This window comes from Petromyzon marinus, unplaced genomic scaffold (assembly GCF_048934315.1).
Source record: "Petromyzon marinus isolate PM22_M1 ecotype Great Lakes invasive population unplaced genomic scaffold, UKy_Petmar_22M1.pri1.0 PM_Scaffold_94, whole genome shotgun sequence".
In the NCBI taxonomy this organism is placed as follows: Eukaryota; Metazoa; Chordata; class Hyperoartia; order Petromyzontiformes; family Petromyzontidae; genus Petromyzon; species Petromyzon marinus.
In genome coordinates this window covers 247501-265000 of record NW_027423704.1, presented here as the reverse complement: position 1 = coordinate 265000, position 17500 = coordinate 247501, and the positions used below count along the sequence as shown (strand labels likewise).

Sequence of the window (17500 nt, the reverse complement as noted above, 5' to 3'; positions counted from 1 at the left end):
GTGTGTGTGTGTATGTAGTGTGTGTGTGTATGTACAGTGTGTGTGTATGTAGTGTGTGTGTGTATGTAGAGTGTGTGTGTATGTAGAGTGTGTGTGTGTAGAGTGTGTGTGTGTATGTAGAGTGTGTGTGTGTATGTAGTGTGTGTGTATGTAGAGTGTGTGTGTATGTAGTGTGTGTGTATGTAGAGTGTGTGTGTGTATGTAGTGTGTGTGTGTATGTAGTGTGTGTGTGTATGAGAGTGTGTGTGTGTATGTAGAGTGTGTGTGTATGTAGAGTGTGTGTGTGTATGTAAAGTGTGTGTGTATGTAGTGTGTGTGTATGTAGAGTGTGTGTGTATGTAGAGTGTGTGTGTATGTAGAGTGTGTGTGTATGTAGTGTGTGTGTATGTAGAGTGTGTGTGTATGTAGAGTGTGTGTGTATGTAGTGTGTGTGTATGTAGAGTGTGTGTGTATGTAGTGTGTGTGTGTGTATGTAGTGTGTGTGTGTGTGTATGAGAGTGTGTGTGTGTATGTAGAGTGTGTGTGTATGTAGTGTGTGTGTATGTAGTGTGTGTGTATGCCGAGTAGGTGTGTGTGTCTATGTAGAGTGTGTGTGTGTATGTAGAGTGTGTGTGTGTATGTAGAGTGTGTGTGTATGTAGTGTGTGTGTGTGTATGTAGAGGTGTGTGTGTGTGTATGTAGAGTGTGTGTGTGTATGTAGAGTGTGTGTACGTAGAGTGTGTGTGTGTGTGTAGAGTGTGTGTTTATGTAGTGTGTGTGTATGTAGAGTGTGTGTGTGTATGTAGAGTGTGTGTCTATGTAGAGTGTGTGTGTGTATGTAGAGTGTGTGTGTGTATGTAGAGTGTGTGTGTGTATGTAGTGTGTGTGTGTATGTAGAGTGTGTGTAGAGTGTGTGTGTGTGTATGTAGAGTGTGTGTGTGTGCATGTAGAGTGTGTGTGTGTATGTGTATGTAGAGTGTGTGTGTATGTAGAGTGTGTGTGTGTATGTAGAGTGTGTGTGTGTATGTAGAGTGTGTGTGTGTGTATGTAGAGTGTGTGTGTATGTAGAGTGTGTGTATGGAGAGTGTGTGTGTGTGTATGTAGTGTGTGTGTGTGTATGTAGAGTGTGTGTGTGTGTGTATGTAGAGTGTGTGTGTGTGTATGTAGAGTGTGTGTGTATGTAGAGTGTGTGTTGGTGTATGTAGAGTGTGTGTGTATGTAGAGTGTGTGTGTGTGTGTGTGTATGTAGAGTGTGTGTGTATGTAGAGTGTGTGTGTGTGTGTATGTAGAGTGTGTGTATGGAGAGTGTGTGTGTATGTAGAGTGTGTGTGTGTGTGTATGTAGTGTGTGTGTGTAGAGTGTGTGTGTGTATGTAGAGTGTGTATGTAGAGTAGGTGTGTGTGTGTATGTAGTGTGTGTGTGTGTATGTAGAGTGTGTGTGTGTGTGTAGAGTGTGTGTGTGTATGTAGAGTAGGTGTGTGTGTGTGTATGTAGTGTGTGTGTGTATGTACAGTGTGTGTGTATGTAGTGTGTGTGTGTGTATGTAGAGTGTGTGTGTGTGTATGTAGAGTGTGTGTGTGTAGAGTGTGTGTGTGTGTATGTAGTGTGTGTGTATGTAGAGTGTGTGTGTATGTAGTGTGTGTGTATGTAGAGTGTGTGTGTGTATGTAGTGTGTGTATGTAGTGTGTGTGTGTATGAGAGTGTGTGTGTGTATGTAGAGTGTGTGTGTATGTAGAGTGTGTGTGTGTAGAGTGTGTGTGTGTATGTAGTGTGTGTGTGTGTATGAGAGTGTGTGTGTGTATGTAGAGTGTGTGTGTATGTAGAGTGTGTGTAGAGTGTGTGTGTGTATGTAGAGTGTGTGTGTGTGTAGAGTGTGTGTGTGTGTAGAGTGTGTGTGTGTATGTAGTGTGTGTGTATGTAGTGTGTGTGTATGTAGTGTGTGTGTATATGCCGAGTAGGTGTGTGTGTCTATGTAGAGTGTGTGTGTATGTAGAGTGTGTGTCTATGTAGAGTATGTGTGTATGTAGAGTGTGTGTGTGTATGTAGAGTTTGTATGTGTGTATGTAGAGTGTGTATGTAGAGTGTGTGTGTGTATGTAGTGAGTGTGTATGTCGAGTGTGTGTGTGTATGCAGAGTGTGTGTGTGTATGTAGAGTGTGTGTGTATGTAGTGTGTGTGTGTGTATGTAGAGTGTGTGTTTGTATGTATGTAGAGTGTGTGTGTGTATGTAGTGTGTGTGTATGTAGAGTGTGTGTGTATGTAGTGTGTGTGTATGTAGAGTGTGTGTGTGTATGTAGTGTGTGTATGTAGTGTGTGTGTGTATGAGAGTGTGTGTGTGTATGTAGAGTGTGTGTGTATGTAGAGTGTGTGTGTATGTAGAGTGTGTGTGTGTAGAGTGTGTGTGTGTATGTAGTGTGTGTGTGTGTATGAGAGTGTGTGTGTGTATGTAGAGTGTGTGTGTATGTAGAGTGTGTGTGTAGAGTGTGTGTGTGTGTATGTAGTGTGTGTGTGTGTATGAGAGTGTGTGTGTGTATGTAGAGTGTGTGTGTATGTAGAGTGTGTGTGTGTATGTATGTAGAGTGTGTGTGTATGTAGAGTGTGTGTGTATGTAGAGTGTGTGTGTGTATGTATGTAGTGTGTGTGTGTATGTAGAGTGTGTGTGTGTGTATGTAGAGTGTGTGTGTGTATGTAGAGTGTGTATGTAGAGTGTGTGTGTGTGTATGTAGAGTGTGTGCATGTAGAGGTGTGTGTGTGTGTATGTAGTGAGTGTGTGTGTGTATGCAGGGTGTGTGTGTGTGTATGTAGAGTGTGTGAGTGTGTATGTAGAGTGTGTGTGTGTATGTAGAGTGTGTGTGTGTGTATGTAGTGCGTGTGTGTGTGTATGCAGGGTGTGTGTGTGTGTATGTAGAGTGTGTGTGTGTGTATGTAGAGTGTGTGTGTATGTGCATGTAGAGCTGTGTGTGTGTATTTAGAGTGTGTGTGTATGTAAAGTGTGTGTGTGTATGCAGGGTGTGTGTGCTTATGCACGGTGTGTGTGTGTGTGCATGTAGAGCTGTGTGTGATTGTATTCAGAGCTACGTGTGTATCTAGTGCTAGCTGTATACCCTGGCGATGTACTCTTGACACACGGCTCTCTCCAAGGGCTGCAGGTCCGTGCAGGGCGTCCGAGTCAGGAAGATTCCCCGGCCCTGGCAACCGTTGTGTGGCTTCACGATGAAGACTCGTCCGCTGCCCAAGCCGCTCGTGATGCTGCCCTTCTCCCTGCACCAGGAGAGCAGTTGCCCTCGGCTGGGTGACGGGGAGAGAGAGTAGGGGAGAGAGAGTAGGGGAGAGAGATGGGGGTGGTGGTAGAGAGGGGGTTGAGAGAGACAGAGAGAGAGAGAGAGACGCAGACTCCAAATCTACAGCAGCAGCAGCAGTAGTAGCGAGGCATCGTCAGGGTCCGGGAGAGAAGCCACGACCTCTTGTAGACCAGGCGAGGTAGTCAACATCTCCTAGCCACACACAAATATGCAGCAGCAGCAGCAGGCATTGTCAGGGTCTGGGAGAGAAGCCACGACCTCCTGTAGCCCAGGCGAGGTAGTCAACATCTCTCGTCAGGACCCACGACCTCCTGTAGACCAGGCGAGGTAGTCAACATCTCTAGCCAGGGACCCACGACCTCCTGTAGACCAGGCGAGGTAGTCAACATCTCTAGTCAGGACCCACGACCTCCTGTAGACCAGGCGAGGTAGTCAACATCTCTCGTCAGGGACCCACGACCTCCTGTATACCAGGCGAGGTAGTCAACATCTCCTAGCCACACACAAATATACAGCAGTAGCAGGCATTGTCAGGGTCGGGATAGAACCCACGACCTCCTGTGGACCAGGCGAGGTAGTCAACATCTCTCGTCAGGGACCCACGACCTCCTGTATACCAGGCGAGGTAGTCAACATCTCCTAGCCATACATAACTATACAGCAGCAGCAGGCATCGTCCGAGTCTGGGATCGAACCCAGGACCTCCTGTAGACCAGGCGAGGTAGTCAACATCTCACCACAGGAAGACAGAGAGAGGGAGGAGGGAGTGCCTCTGCTGGACAAAGACAAAGCTCCCCCGTGTAGCCTGTAACAGGCGGTAGGGGCAAGTGCAGTTAGCGAGCAGCAGCGCGTATGAAGACTACCGACACACAGACACTCACAGACACACACACAACAAAGACAAAAACAAAGATCCCCCGTATAGCCTTAACAGACTGTAGGGGCAAGTGCTGTTAGCGAGCACCTATGAAGGCCGGAACGGTACACGAGGGGGTGGGTGGCCAGCACCACGCCCGACCGCCTTTGTCTCCCTAGTGGCAATGTTTACACACCGCACCAGGTACTCATTTGAGGCTGAGTCGACCTAGGGGAGGCCCGGGACCGGTTCAGATAATCGTCACTGGTGTTGGCTGTGAGCGGGAATCGAACCCGGGTCGCCAGGTTCATAGCGCAGCGCGCTAACCGCTACACTATCGCTCCCCTACCGACACACACACACAGATACACACACAGAGACAACAACAACTGCCATTCGCCACTAAGTGGCGGTGACGTCACCACGACGCTTGTGCCAGGCTATGTGCACCTTGAGGCCACATGAAGTGTCGAACGCCCGCTGGCAGGAAGTCACGGGGCAGACCCAAGTGCCACGGGTCGACTGACTGAGATGACTGGCTGATGCACCACCTGTGCCCCCTACTGTGCCAACCTGCTGTGCTTTAGCCACCCGGCGCTCCGCTCGTTGTTCTGAGCGTCGCTCCTCCGCCCTCCGTTGTTGTTGGAGGGCGACTGCCTCCAACTGCCCAGTAGCGTCCTTCACGAGCCTCCTCTACAGAGGCCGATCTTGACACCGCTGGTACCGGTCATCGGCAAGTCCACTCAGCTCCACGTCCTCCTGTACCACGTCACTCCATCTCTTCTCTAGCCCGTGCCGCGCCCGTTTAGCCCCCTCAATCCGGACGAACAAAAGCTGTTTCGGCATGCGGTGGCTGGGCATGCGGGCTACATGACCCAGCCATCGCAGCCTTGCCTTCTGGAGGAGCTCACCGATGGGACCTTGCCCAGATTTTTCAAAGATTTGTGAGCTCCTCACCAAATCCAGCCTGGTTAAACCCAGGATGGATCGTAGGCAGGCTAGCCTAAATGCTTCTAACCGGCGAAGATGTTCCATTAGGGGGGTCCACGTTTCGCAAGCGTAGAGAAGGGAGGGAATGACCGTGGCCGAGAAGACCTGAAGCTTAGTGCGGAGCAACAGACCAGGTAGCTTCCACACAGCATTACGCAACCGATGAAAAGATATTGCCGCTCGACTGATTCGGAGTGAGACCTCTGCTGTTAAACTGGAGCCGGTCATAAGCACACTTCCCAGGTATGGGAAACTCTCCACTCTCTCCACAAGTGCCCCATCACCGATTGGGAGTTGTGGGGTTGGAGTGTCTGATGGTACAAAATACCCAGGCAGGTGCTTAGTTTTTGTGGGGCTGATGGTAAGGTCCCATCTCTTAGTGGCACGCTCCAGTCTCAGAAGCAGCATCTCTAACTCCTCTGCATGAGCAGCTATTACCAAATCATCGGCATACATAACGTGGTTGACCAATATGGAGCCATCCCTTGATCGCACCCGGGCATCGATTAGCCTCCCATTATATCTGTACCAAATGGAGATTCCTCCGGTACAGCTATGGAAGGCTTCACGAACTACGTGGTCAAAATAGATGTTAAATAATGTGGGAACCAGAGGACATCCCTGTCGCACCCCAAGGTGTACAGGGAATGGCTCTGACTCCCGGCCACGTAGTTTTACCCGGGCCCGCTCACCGTCATGAAGGTCCTTAATGATTGTGAGCAGAGGATCCGGGACTCCAAAAGCACGAAGAACAACCCAGGGCACAGGCCTACTGATGGTATCATAGGCCTTGACCAGGTCAATAAAGCAGAGATGTAGGTCTTGTTGGAATTCCCTACACCTCTGCTGTAGCAGACGACAGAAAATATGGCATCTGTGCAGGACCGCCCTTTCCTGAAACAGCATTGGGGCTCCGCAAGCCTCTCCTCAGCGTGCCTGGCAAGGTGATGTTGAATAATCCTTGCCAGGACCTTTCCCGGCACACTGAGGAGTGAGATGCCCCTGTAGTTGTTACAGTCTGTGCGGTCCCCCTTCTTAAAGAGGGGGACCACCAGGGCATCCTCTCAATCCTGCGGAACCCATCCAGTGGTCCAGACTGTTGTTATGATGTCATATAGGGCAGTCTGTGCACAAACGCCACCCTCCCTCAGCATTTCACTTGGGAGACCATCTCTACCCGGTGCCTTTCCTGATCTCAGACTCCGGATCGCCTTCAGTACTTCCTCAACAGATGACACCTCAGCCAGCCACTCACAGGGGGTGACTTCTTCCAATATTTGAGGCACTGCAGCCTCAGCAGGGTCATCCCACCTTTGTGCCACGATGTTTTCCTGGCTGAGGGATTTTCCCTCCCCCAGGACCTCACAGAAATGCTCAGCAAATCTGCAAACCTGTTCCTGGGGGTCGGAGATTGGATCACCATTTTTTACCCTAATGATGGTAATAGGTGTGGCACTGCAGGTTACTTTTTGATGGAGTTAAATAGAGATTTGTGATCGCGGGTCACTGAGGCAGACTCCATCTCCTCAACAACCCACGACCACCACCCATCCTTGCAGCGCCTCACGGCTCTCCGAACCTCCGATCGAAGGCTACGGTAAGCCTCCTCATTCTCTGATGTGGATGCTGTAGCTGATGAGAGTGGGCCTGTCGCTTTTTCTCAACCATCCTGAACACCTCCTCTGTCAGCCAGGGTCTCTGGGGAGGTCTGGGCCATGTACCCAAAGCAGCCATTGCAGCTGCATGAGTCAGAGTCCTAAACCTCGCCCATTTACCCTCGACATCAGGAGGAGTGGGGGACGATGCCAACCCCAGCCGCAAGCGATGATGAAATTCTCGCTTGCAACTTTCATCAGATAACTGAGACCAGGCCACCTTAGGTTAGAATGGGGTCCTGGGTGTACACCCACCACTGGAGTGGAAGAATGGCAGGCGCATCTTACAGATGACAAGTCGATGGTCAGAGGGCAGATCAGCTCCACGGTAGGTCCTGGTGTCAAGGACATGGGCCCGCATCCACTGGTCCGTCACTATGTAGTCCAGCAGATGTTCTTGCTTGGGCCCGGCATGCATCCACGATGTTGTGTGGATGCGTCGATGCCGGAACAGCGTGTTGGCAATTACAAGCCCATGGGCTGCACAAAAATCTAGCAGCCTCCTACCATTGTTATTGAGCTGATCTGGCCCATGTCTTCCAATCACTCCAGACCAGGTGCCAGCATCATGACCAACTCGGGCATTGAAGTCACCCAACAAGATGATTCTATTCCGATGGGCCACTTTAGCCAGCACCTATGACAGGAGGTCATAGCAGGCATCTGAATCATCGGCTTTGCCTGCATCCCTCCACGGATGTTCGTCTTCGGTGGGGGCATAAGTAACCACGACCACCACTCCTCGCCTCCGGTTGATGGGAAGGCAAGCCCAAAGTAGCCTGGGGCTTACAGCTTCCCACACCTCACCGCCATGCTCCCACGCCCCCTTCATTCTTTTGTTCAGAAGAAGAGCCACTCCCTGTTGTTTGGCAGTCTCCTGCCCCGAGTAGAGGACTGTCCACCCCTCATGGTGGCAGGAGCCAGAGCCGGTCCACCGGACCTCCTGAATGCCACAGAGATCCAGGCGGTACCGGTCCAGCTCCCGACAGAGGAGTGGCAGACCTCTCCTCCGCAGTGAGCGTTCGAACATTCCACGTGGCCACACGAAGTGGCTTTTCGTTGTTTCTGGAGGAGCCCCGAGGGTAAAGATTCAATCTCCTGGCTCCGCCTGATGGGGTTTGGCCAGGAGACGTCATAGACGCCTGTCACGTGGTTTAGTGGTAATGAATTGAAGGTGGAGGGGTTACCAGCCCCTCGCACCCGTCCAGAGCCCCCATTTAGCCGCTGTGGTGGTCACAAACGCCCTGAGGGGAAAGGCCAATCGGAATTGGCCCTCCCCCCACGGCATTGTCCACGATAACGTTGCCCGTCCGGCACCACGGGGAGGTAGGGGGTTGTTTTTGCCGCACTATACAGAGACACACACACACAGAGACACACACACACACAGACACACACACACACACAGACACACACACACAGAGACACACACACAGAGACACACACAGAGACACACACACAGATACGCACACACACACAGAGACACACACAGAGACACACACAGAGACACAGACACACACACACAGAGACACACACAGAGACACAGAGACACACACACAGAGACACACACACAGAGACACACACAGAGACACACACACAGAGACACACACAGAGAGACACAGAGACACAGACACACACACAGAGACACACACACAGAGACACACACACAGACACACACACAGAGACACACACACACACAGAGACACACACAGAGACACAGAGACACACACAGAGACACACACACAGAGACACACACAGACAGAGACACAGAGACACACACAGAGACACACACAGAGACACACACACACAGACACACACACACACAGACACAGAGACACAGAGACACACACAGAGACACACACAGAGACACAGACACACACACACAAAGCTCCCCCAGGTAACCTCTAGCAGGGCTGTAGGGGCAAGTGCAGCGTTAGACACACACAGACAAAGCTCCCCCCCAGGTAGCCTCTAGCAGGGCTGCAGGGGCAAGTGCTGCGCGCGTGTGTGTGTGTGTGTGAGTGCAAAGAGCTTCACGGCTCATCGGGTTTGCCACCGCGTACTCGTGTGGCAGGCACCAGGTGCGAGGTACGCTGTCCGAGTAGAGGCTGGGAAACAGTCGGCTCATCCGCTGCATGTTCCTGGCCAGGCAATCTTTCCTGCAGAGCTCCAGCATGCCGGGAAAGTGGTTCACCGTCTAGACAGGGGTTAGAGAGACAGGGGTTAGAGAGAGAGAGACAGTGGTTAGAGAGACAGGGGTTAGAGAGAGACACAGGGAGAGAGAGAGAGACAGGGGTTAGAGAGACAGGGAGAGAGAGACAGGGGTTAGAGAGACAGGGGTTAGAGAGAGACACAGGGAGAGAGAGAGACAGGGGTTAGAGAGACACAGGGAGAGAGAGACAGGGGTTAGAGAGAGAGACAGTGGTTAGAGAGACAGGGGTTAGAGAGACACAGGGAGAGAGAGAGAGACAGGGGTTAGAGAGACACAGGGGAGAGAGAGAGACAGGGGTTAGAGAGACAGGGGAGAGAGAGACAGGGGAGAGAGACACAGGGAGAGAGAGACAGGGGTTAGAGAGACAGGGAGAGAGACACAGGGAGAGACAGGGGTTAGAGAGACAGGGGTTAGAGAGACAGGGGTTAGAGATACAGGGGAGAGAGAGACAGGGGTGAGAGAGACAGGGGTGAGAGAGACAGGGAGAGAGACACAGGGAGAGAGAGAGACAGGGGTTAGAGAGACAGGGAGAGAGAGACAGGGGTTAGAGAGACAGGGAGAGAGAGACAGGGGTTAGAGAGACAGGGGTTAGAGAGAGACACAGGGAGACAGACAGGGGTTAGAGAGACACAGGGGAGAGAGAGACAGGGGTTAGAGAGACAGGGGAGAGAGAGACAGGGGTGAGAGAGACAGGGAGAGAGACACAGGGAGAGAGAGAGACAGGGAGAGAGAGGGAGGGAGAGACAGGGGAGAGAGAGACACAGGGAGGGACAGGGGTTAGAGAGACAGGGGAGAGAGAGACACAGGGAGAGACAGGGAGAGAGAGACAGGGAGAGACAGGGTTAGAGAGACACAGGGAGAGAGAGAGACAGGGAAAGAAAGGGAGGGAGAGAGACAGGGAGAGACAGGGGTTAGAGAGACAGGGAGAGAGAGACATGGAGAGACAGGGGTTAGAGAGACAGGGGAGAGAGAGACACAGGGAGAGACAGGGAGAGAGAGACAGGGAGAGACAGGGTTAGAGAGACACAGGGAGAGAGAGACACAGGGAGAGAGAGGGAGGGAGAGAGACAGGGAGAGACAGGGGTTACAGAGACAGGGAGAGAGAGACAGGGAGAGAGACACAGGGAGAGAGAGACACAGGGAGAGACAGGGTTAGAGAGACAGGGGTTAGAGAGACACAGGGAGAGACAGGGTTAGAGAGACACAGGGAGAGAGAGACACAGGGAGAGAGAGACAGGGGTTAGAGAGACAGGGAGAGAGAGGGAGAGAGAGACAGGGTTAGAGAGACACAGGGAGAGACAGGGGTTAGAGAGACACAGGGAGAGACAGGGGTTAGAGAGACAGGGGAGAGACAGAGAGAGACACAGGTAGAGACAGGGTTAGAGAGACACAGGGAGAGAGATACACAGGGAGAGAGAGACAGGGGTTAGAGAGACAGGGAGAGAGACAGGGGTTAGAGAGACAGGGAGAGAGAGAGACAGGGTTAGAGAGACAGAGAGAGAGACACAGGGAGAGACAGGGGTTAGAGAGACAGGGAGAGACACAGGGAGAGACAGGGTTAGAGAGACACAGGGAGAGAGAGACAGGGAGAGAGAGGGAGGGAGAGAGACAGGGAAAGACAGGGGTTAGAGAGACAGGGAGAGAGAGACAGGGAGAGAGAGGGAGGGAGAGAGACAGGGGAGAGACAGAGAGAGACACAGGTAGAGACAGGGTTAGATAGACAGGGAGAGAGAGACAGGGAGAGAGAGAGACAGGGAGAGAGAGGGAGAGAGAGACAGGGTTAGAGAGACACAGGGAGAGACAGGGGTTAGAGAGACACAGGGAGAGACAGGGGTTAGAGAGACAGGGGAGAGACAGAGAGAGACACAGGTAGAGACAGGGTTAGAGAGACACAGGGAGAGAGATACACAGGGAGAGAGAGACAGGGGTTAGAGAGACAGGGAGAGAGACAGGGGTTAGAGAGACAGGGAGAGAGAGAGACAGGGTTAGAGAGACAGAGAGAGAGACACAGGGAGAGACAGGGGTTAGAGAGACAGGGAGAGACACAGGGAGATACAGGGTTAGAGAGACACAGGGAGAGAGAGAGACAGGGAGAGAGAGGGAGGGAGAGAGACAGGGAGAGACAGGGGTTAGAGAGACAGGGAGAGAGAGACAGGGAGAGAGAGGGAGGGAGAGAGACAGGGGAGAGACAGAGAGAGACACAGGTAGAGACAGGGTTAGATAGACAGGGAGAGAGAGACAGGGAGAGAGAGACAGGGAGAGAGAGACACAGGGAGAGAGAGACACAGGGAGAGAGAGACACAGGGAGAGAGAGACAGGGAGAGAGACACAGGGAGAGAGAGACACAGGGAGAGAGAGACAGAGAGAGACAGGGGCTAGATAGACAGGGAGAGAGAAACAGGGAGAGAGACAGGGTTAGAGAGACAGGGAGAGAGACACAGGGAGAGAGACAGGGTTAGAGAGACAGGGAGAGAGACACAGGGAGAGAGACAGGGGCTAGATAGACAGGGAGAGAGACATGGAGAGAGAGACAGGGAGATAGAGACAGAGAGAGAGAGACACAGGGTTAGAGAGACACGGGGAGAGAGAGACAGGGAGAGAGAAAGACAGGGAGAGAGAGACAGGGAGAGAGAGACAGGGAGAGACAGGGGTTAGAGAGACAGGGAGAGAGAGACAGGGAGAGAGATAGGGAGAGAGAGACAGGGAGAGAGACACGGGGTTAGAGAGACAGGGTTAGATAGACAGGGGAGAGAGACACAGGGAGAGAAACACAGGGAGAGAGAGACAGGGGTTAGAGAGACAGGGAGAAAGAGACAGAGAGAGAGACACAGGGAGAGAGAGACAGGGTTAGAGAGACAGGGAGAGAGACACAGGGGTTAGAGAGACAGGGTTAGATAGACAGGGAGAGAGAGACAGGGGTTAGAGAGACAGGGAGAGAGAGACAGGGGTTAGAGAGACAGGGAGAGAGAGACAGGGAGAGAGACACAGGGAGAGAGAGACACAGGGAGAGAGACACAGGGAGAGAGAGAGACAGGGGTTAGAGAGAGACAGGGAGATAGAGACACAGGGGCTACAGAGACAGGGAGAGAGAGACACAGGGAGAGAGACACAGGGAGAGAGACACAGGGAGAGAGAGAGACAGGGGTTAGAGAGAGACAGGGAGAGAGAGACACAGGGGCTACAGAGACAGGGAGAGAGAGACACAGGGAGAGAGACACAGGGAGAGAGAGACACAGGGAGAGAGAGAGACAGGGGTTAGAGAGAGACAGGGAGAGAGAGACACAGGGGCTACATAGACAGGGAGAGAGAGACACAGGGAGAGAGACACAGGGAGAGAGAGACAGGGGTTAGAGAGAGACAGGGAGAGAGAGACACAGGGAGAGAGAGACACAGGGAGAGAGAGGGAGGGAGAGAGACAGGGGAGAGACAGAGAGAGACACAGGTAGAGACAGGGTTAGATAGACAGGGAGAGAGAGACAGGGAGAGAGAGACAGGGAGAGAGAGACACAGGGAGAGAGAGACACAGGGAGAGAGAGACAGGGAGAGAGACACAGGGAGAGAGAGACACAGGGAGAGAGAGACAGAGAGAGACAGGGGCTAGATAGACAGGGAGAGAGAAACAGGGAGAGAGACAGGGTTAGAGAGACAGGGAGAGAGACACAGGGAGAGAGACAGGGTTAGAGAGACAGGGAGAGAGACACAGGGAGAGAGACAGGGGCTAGATAGACAGGGAGAGAGACATGGAGAGAGAGACAGGGAGATAGAGACAGAGAGAGAGAGACACAGGGTTAGAGAGACACGGGGAGAGAGAGACAGGGAGAGAGAAAGACAGGGAGAGAGAGACAGGGAGAGAGAGACAGGGAGAGACAGGGGTTAGAGAGACAGGGAGAGAGAGACAGGGAGAGAGATAGGGAGAGAGAGACAGGGAGAGAGACACGGGGTTAGAGAGACAGGGTTAGATAGACAGGGGAGAGAGACACAGGGAGAGAAACACAGGGAGAGAGAGACAGGGGTTAGAGAGACAGGGAGAAAGAGACAGAGAGAGAGACACAGGGAGAGAGAGACAGGGTTAGAGAGACAGGGAGAGAGACACAGGGGTTAGAGAGACAGGGTTAGATAGACAGGGAGAGAGAGACAGGGGTTAGAGAGACAGGGAGAGAGAGACAGGGGTTAGAGAGACAGGGAGAGAGAGACAGGGAGAGAGACACAGGGAGAGAGAGACACAGGGAGAGAGACACAGGGAGAGAGAGAGACAGGGGTTAGAGAGAGACAGGGAGAGAGAGACACAGGGGCTACATAGACAGGGAGAGAGAGACACAGGGAGAGAGACACAGGGAGAGAGAGACAGGGGTTAGAGAGAGACAGGGAGAGAGAGACACAGGGAGAGAGAGACACAGGGAGAGAGAGACACAGGGAGAGAGAGACACACGGGCTACAGAGACAGGGAGAGAGAGACACAGGGGCTACAGAGACAGGGAGAGAGAGACACAGGGAGAGAGACACAGGGAGAGAGAGACACACGGGCTACAGAGACAGGGAGAGAGAGAGACAGGGGTTAGAGAGAGACAGGGAGAGAGAGACAGGGGCTACAGAGACAGGGAGAGAGAGACAGGGGTTAGAGAGAGACAGGGAGAGAGAGACACAGGGAGAGAGACACAGGGAGAGAGACACAGGGAGAGAGAGACAGGGGTTAGAGAGAGACAGAGAGAGAGAGAGACACAGGGGTTAGAGAGAGACAGAGAGAGAGACAGGGGCTACAGAGACAGGGAGAGAGAGACACAGGGAGAGAGACACAGGGAGAGAGAGACACAGGGAGACAGACACAGGGAGAGAGACACAGGGAGAGAGAGACAGGGGTTAGAGAGACAGGGAGAGAGAGACAGGGGGAGAGAGAGACACAGGGAGAGAGAGACACAGGGGTTAGAGAGACAGGGAGAGACAGGGAGAGAGACACAGGTAGAGAGACACAGGGAGAGAGACACAGGGGCTACAGAGAGACAGGGGGAGTGGTTCACTCTCCACACAGGGGGGTGTCCAGGAGCTGATCACCTGGTGGGCCTTCAGGCTGAGGGCCCGCTCAAGGCCCACGGAGAGGTCAGTCCAGCAGAGGGCCCAGCGGTCCGAGTGGGGGGCCACCTCATGTAGGCCCAGGGACCTGGCGGCCCTCCTCACTGAGGGCCATGGGGACAGAGCTAGAGACAAAGCTCCCCCAGGCAGCCTCTAGCAGGGCTGTAGGGGCAAGTGCCGCTAGTAGCGAGTAGCAGCACCACCTGTGATGTACACACAGACAAAGCTCCCCCAGGTAGCCTCTAGCAGGGCTGTAGGGGCAAGTGCAGTGTTAGACACACACACAGACAAAGCTACCCCAGGTAGCCTCTAGCAGGGCTGTAGGGGCAAGTGCAGTGATAGACACACACAGACAAAGCTCCCCCGGGTAGCCTCTAGCAGGGCTGTAGGGGCAAGTGCAGTGTTAGACACACACAGACAAAGCTCCCCCAGGTAGCCTCTGGCAGGGCTGTAGGGGCAAGTGCAGTGTTAGACACACACAGACAAAGCTCCCCCAGGTAGCCTCTAGCAGGGCTGTAGGGGCAAGTGCAGTGTTAGACACTCACAGACAAAGCTCCCCCAGGTAGCCTCTAGCAGGGCTGTAGGGGCAAGTGTAGTGTTAGACACACACAGACAAAGCTCCCCCAGGTAGCCTCTAGCGGGGCTGTAGGGGCAAGTGCAGTGTTAAGACACACACAGACAAAGCTCCCCCAGGTAGCCTCTAGCAGGGCTGTAGGGGCAAGTGCAGTGTTAGACACACACAGACAAAGCTCCCCCAGGTAGCCTCTAGCAGGGCTGTAGGGGCAAGTGCAGTGTTAGACACACACAGACAAAGCTCCCCCAGGTAGCCTCTAGCAGGGCTGTAGGGGCAAGTGCAGTGATAGACACACACAGACAAAGCTCCCCCAGGTAGCCTCTAGCAGGGCTGTAGGGGCAAGTGCAGTGTTTGACACTCACAGACAAAGCTCCCCCAGGTAGCCTCTAGCAGGGCTGTAGGGGCAAGTGCAGTGTTAGACACACACAGACAAAGCTCCCCCAGGTAGCCTCTAGCAGGGCTGTAGGGGCAAGTGCAGTGTTAGACACACACAGACAAAGCTCCCCCAGGTAGCCTCTAGCAGGGCTGTAGGGGCAAGTGCAGTGTTAGACACACACAGACAAAGCTCCCCCAGGTAGCCTCTAGCAGGGTTGTAGGGGCAAGTGCCGCTAGTAGCGAGTAGCACCACCTGTGATGTACACACAAAGCTCCCCCAGGTAGCCTCTAGCAGGGCTGTAGGGGCAAGTGCAGTGTTAGACACACAGACAAAGCTCCCCCAGGTAGCCTACAGCAGGGCTGTAAGGGCAAGTGCTGCTAGTAGCGAGGAGCAACAACAACAACCGCCATTCGCCGCTACATGGCGGTGACGTCACCACGGCGCTTTGTGCCAGGCTATGTGCACGTTGAGGCTATCACTCGAAGTGCCGAACGCCCGCTGGCAGGAGGTCACTGGGCAGACCCAGGTGCCACGGGTCGACTGACTGAGATGACTGGCTGATGCACCACCTGTGCCCCCTACTGTGCCAACCTGCTGTGCTTCAGCCACCCGGCGCTCCGCTCGTTGTTCTGAGCATCGCTCCTCCGCCCTCCGTTGTTGTTGGAGGGCGACTGCCTCCAACTGCCCAGTAGCATCCTTCACGAGCCTCCTCCACAGAGGCCGATCTTGACACCGCTGGTACCAGTCATCGGCAAGTCCACTCAGCTCCACGTCCTCCTGTACCACATCACTCCATCTCTTCTCTAGCCCGTGCCGCGCCCGCTTAGCCCCCTCAATCCGGCCAAACAAAAGCTGTTTCGGCATGCGGTGGCTGGGCATGCGGGCTACATCACCCAGCCATCGCAGCCTTGCCTGCCGGAGGAGCTCACCGATGGGACCCTGCCCAGATCTTTCGAGGATTTGTGAGCTCCTCACACAATCCAGTCTGGTTAAACCCAGGATGGATCGTAGGCAGGCCAGCCTAAATGTTTCTAACCGGCGAAGATGTTCCATTAGGGGGGTCCACGTTTCGCAAGCGTAGAGAAGGGAGGGAATGACCGTGGCCGAGAAGACCTGAAGCTTAGTGCGGAGCGACAGACCAGGTAGCTTCCACACAGCGTTACGCAACCGATGAAAATATATTGCCGCTCGACTGATTCGGAGTGAGACCTCTGCTGTTAAAATGGAGCCAGTCATAAGCACACTGCCCAGGTATGGGAAACTCTCCACTCTCTCCACAACTGCCCCATCACCGATTGGGAGTTGTGGGGGTGGAGTGTCCGATGGTACAAAATACCCAGGCAGGTGCTTAGTTTTGGTGGGGCTGATGGTAAGGCCCCACCTCTTAGTGGCACGCTCCAGTCTCAGCAGCAGCGCCTCCAACTCCTCCTCTGAGTGAGCAGCGATGACCAGATCATCGGCATACATAACGTGGCTGAGCAACAGGGAGCCATCCCTTGACCGCACCCGGGCATCGATCAGCCTCCCATTATATCTGTACCAGACGGAGATTCCCCTGGTACAGCTATTGAAGGCCTCATGAACTACGTGGTCAAAATAGATGTTAAATAATGTGGGAGCCAGATGACATCCCTGTCGCACCCCAAGGTGTACAGCGAATGGCTCCGACTCCCGGCCACGTAGTTTTACCCGGGCCCGCTCACCATCATGAAGGTCCTGAATGATCATGAGCAGAGGATCAGGGACTCCGAATGCACGAAGAACAACTCAGAGCCCAGGCCTACTAATGGTATCATAGGCCTTTACTTGGTCAATAAAGCAGAGATGTAGGTCTTGTTGGAATTCCCTACACCTCTGCTGTAGCAGACGGACAAAAAATATGGCATCCGTGCAGGACCGCCCTTTCCTGAAACCGCATTAGGGCTCCGCAAGCCTCTCCTCAGCGTGCATGGCAAGGCGATGCTGAATAATCCTTGCCAGGACCTTTCCCGGCACACTGAGGAGTGAGATGCCCCTGTAGTTGTTACAGTCTGTGCGGTCCCCCTTCTTAAAGAGGGGGACCACCAGGGCATCCTTCCAATCCTGCGGAACCCGTCCAGTGTGTCCAGACTGTTGTTATGATGTCATGTAGGGCAGTCTGTGCACAAACGCCACCCTCCCTCAGCATTTCGCTTGGGAGATCATCTCTACCCGGTGCCTTTCCTGGTCTCAGACTCTGGATCGCCTTTAGTACTTCCTCAACAGATGGCACCTCAGCCAGCCACTCACAGGGGGTGGCTTCTTCAAATATTTGGGGCACCGCAGCCTCAGCAGGGTCATCCCCACGTTGTCCCACGATGTTTCCCATGTCGAGAGATTTCCCCTCCACCAGGACTTCACAAAAATGCTCAGCAAAAATCTGCAAACCTGTTCCTGGGGGTCGGAGATTGGATCACCATTTTTCCCCTAATGATGGTAATAGGTGTGGCGCTGCAGGTTACTTTTTTGATG

General features: G+C 53.5%; 1 protein-coding gene and 1 long non-coding RNA gene across 4 annotated transcripts in view; one reads left to right on the top strand and one right to left on the bottom strand.

Annotated features, from left to right (window-relative positions):
• LOC116958544 (uncharacterized) overlaps positions 1-17500 on the bottom strand; it is a 93231-nt gene that overhangs the window by 55006 nt on the left and 20725 nt on the right. For 2 of the 3 annotated variants that reach the window (XM_076064967.1, XM_076064968.1), the window contains 3 exons: positions 14043-14164; positions 8845-8978; positions 3083-3266 (listed from right to left, as the gene is read on the bottom strand). In XM_076064967.1, coding sequence (XP_075921082.1) covers positions 3083-3266; positions 8845-8978; positions 14043-14164 — 440 coding nt within the window. The remainder of the gene's footprint in view (positions 1-3082; positions 3267-8844; positions 8979-14042; positions 14165-17500) is intronic. The other variant, XM_076064966.1, reaches the window with a different exon arrangement.
• On the top strand, positions 3298-4373 carry LOC142923946 (uncharacterized). The gene is made up of 3 exons (XR_012941023.1): positions 3298-3607; positions 3659-3759; positions 3855-4373. It is a non-coding gene; the product is annotated as an uncharacterized LOC142923946 (long non-coding RNA).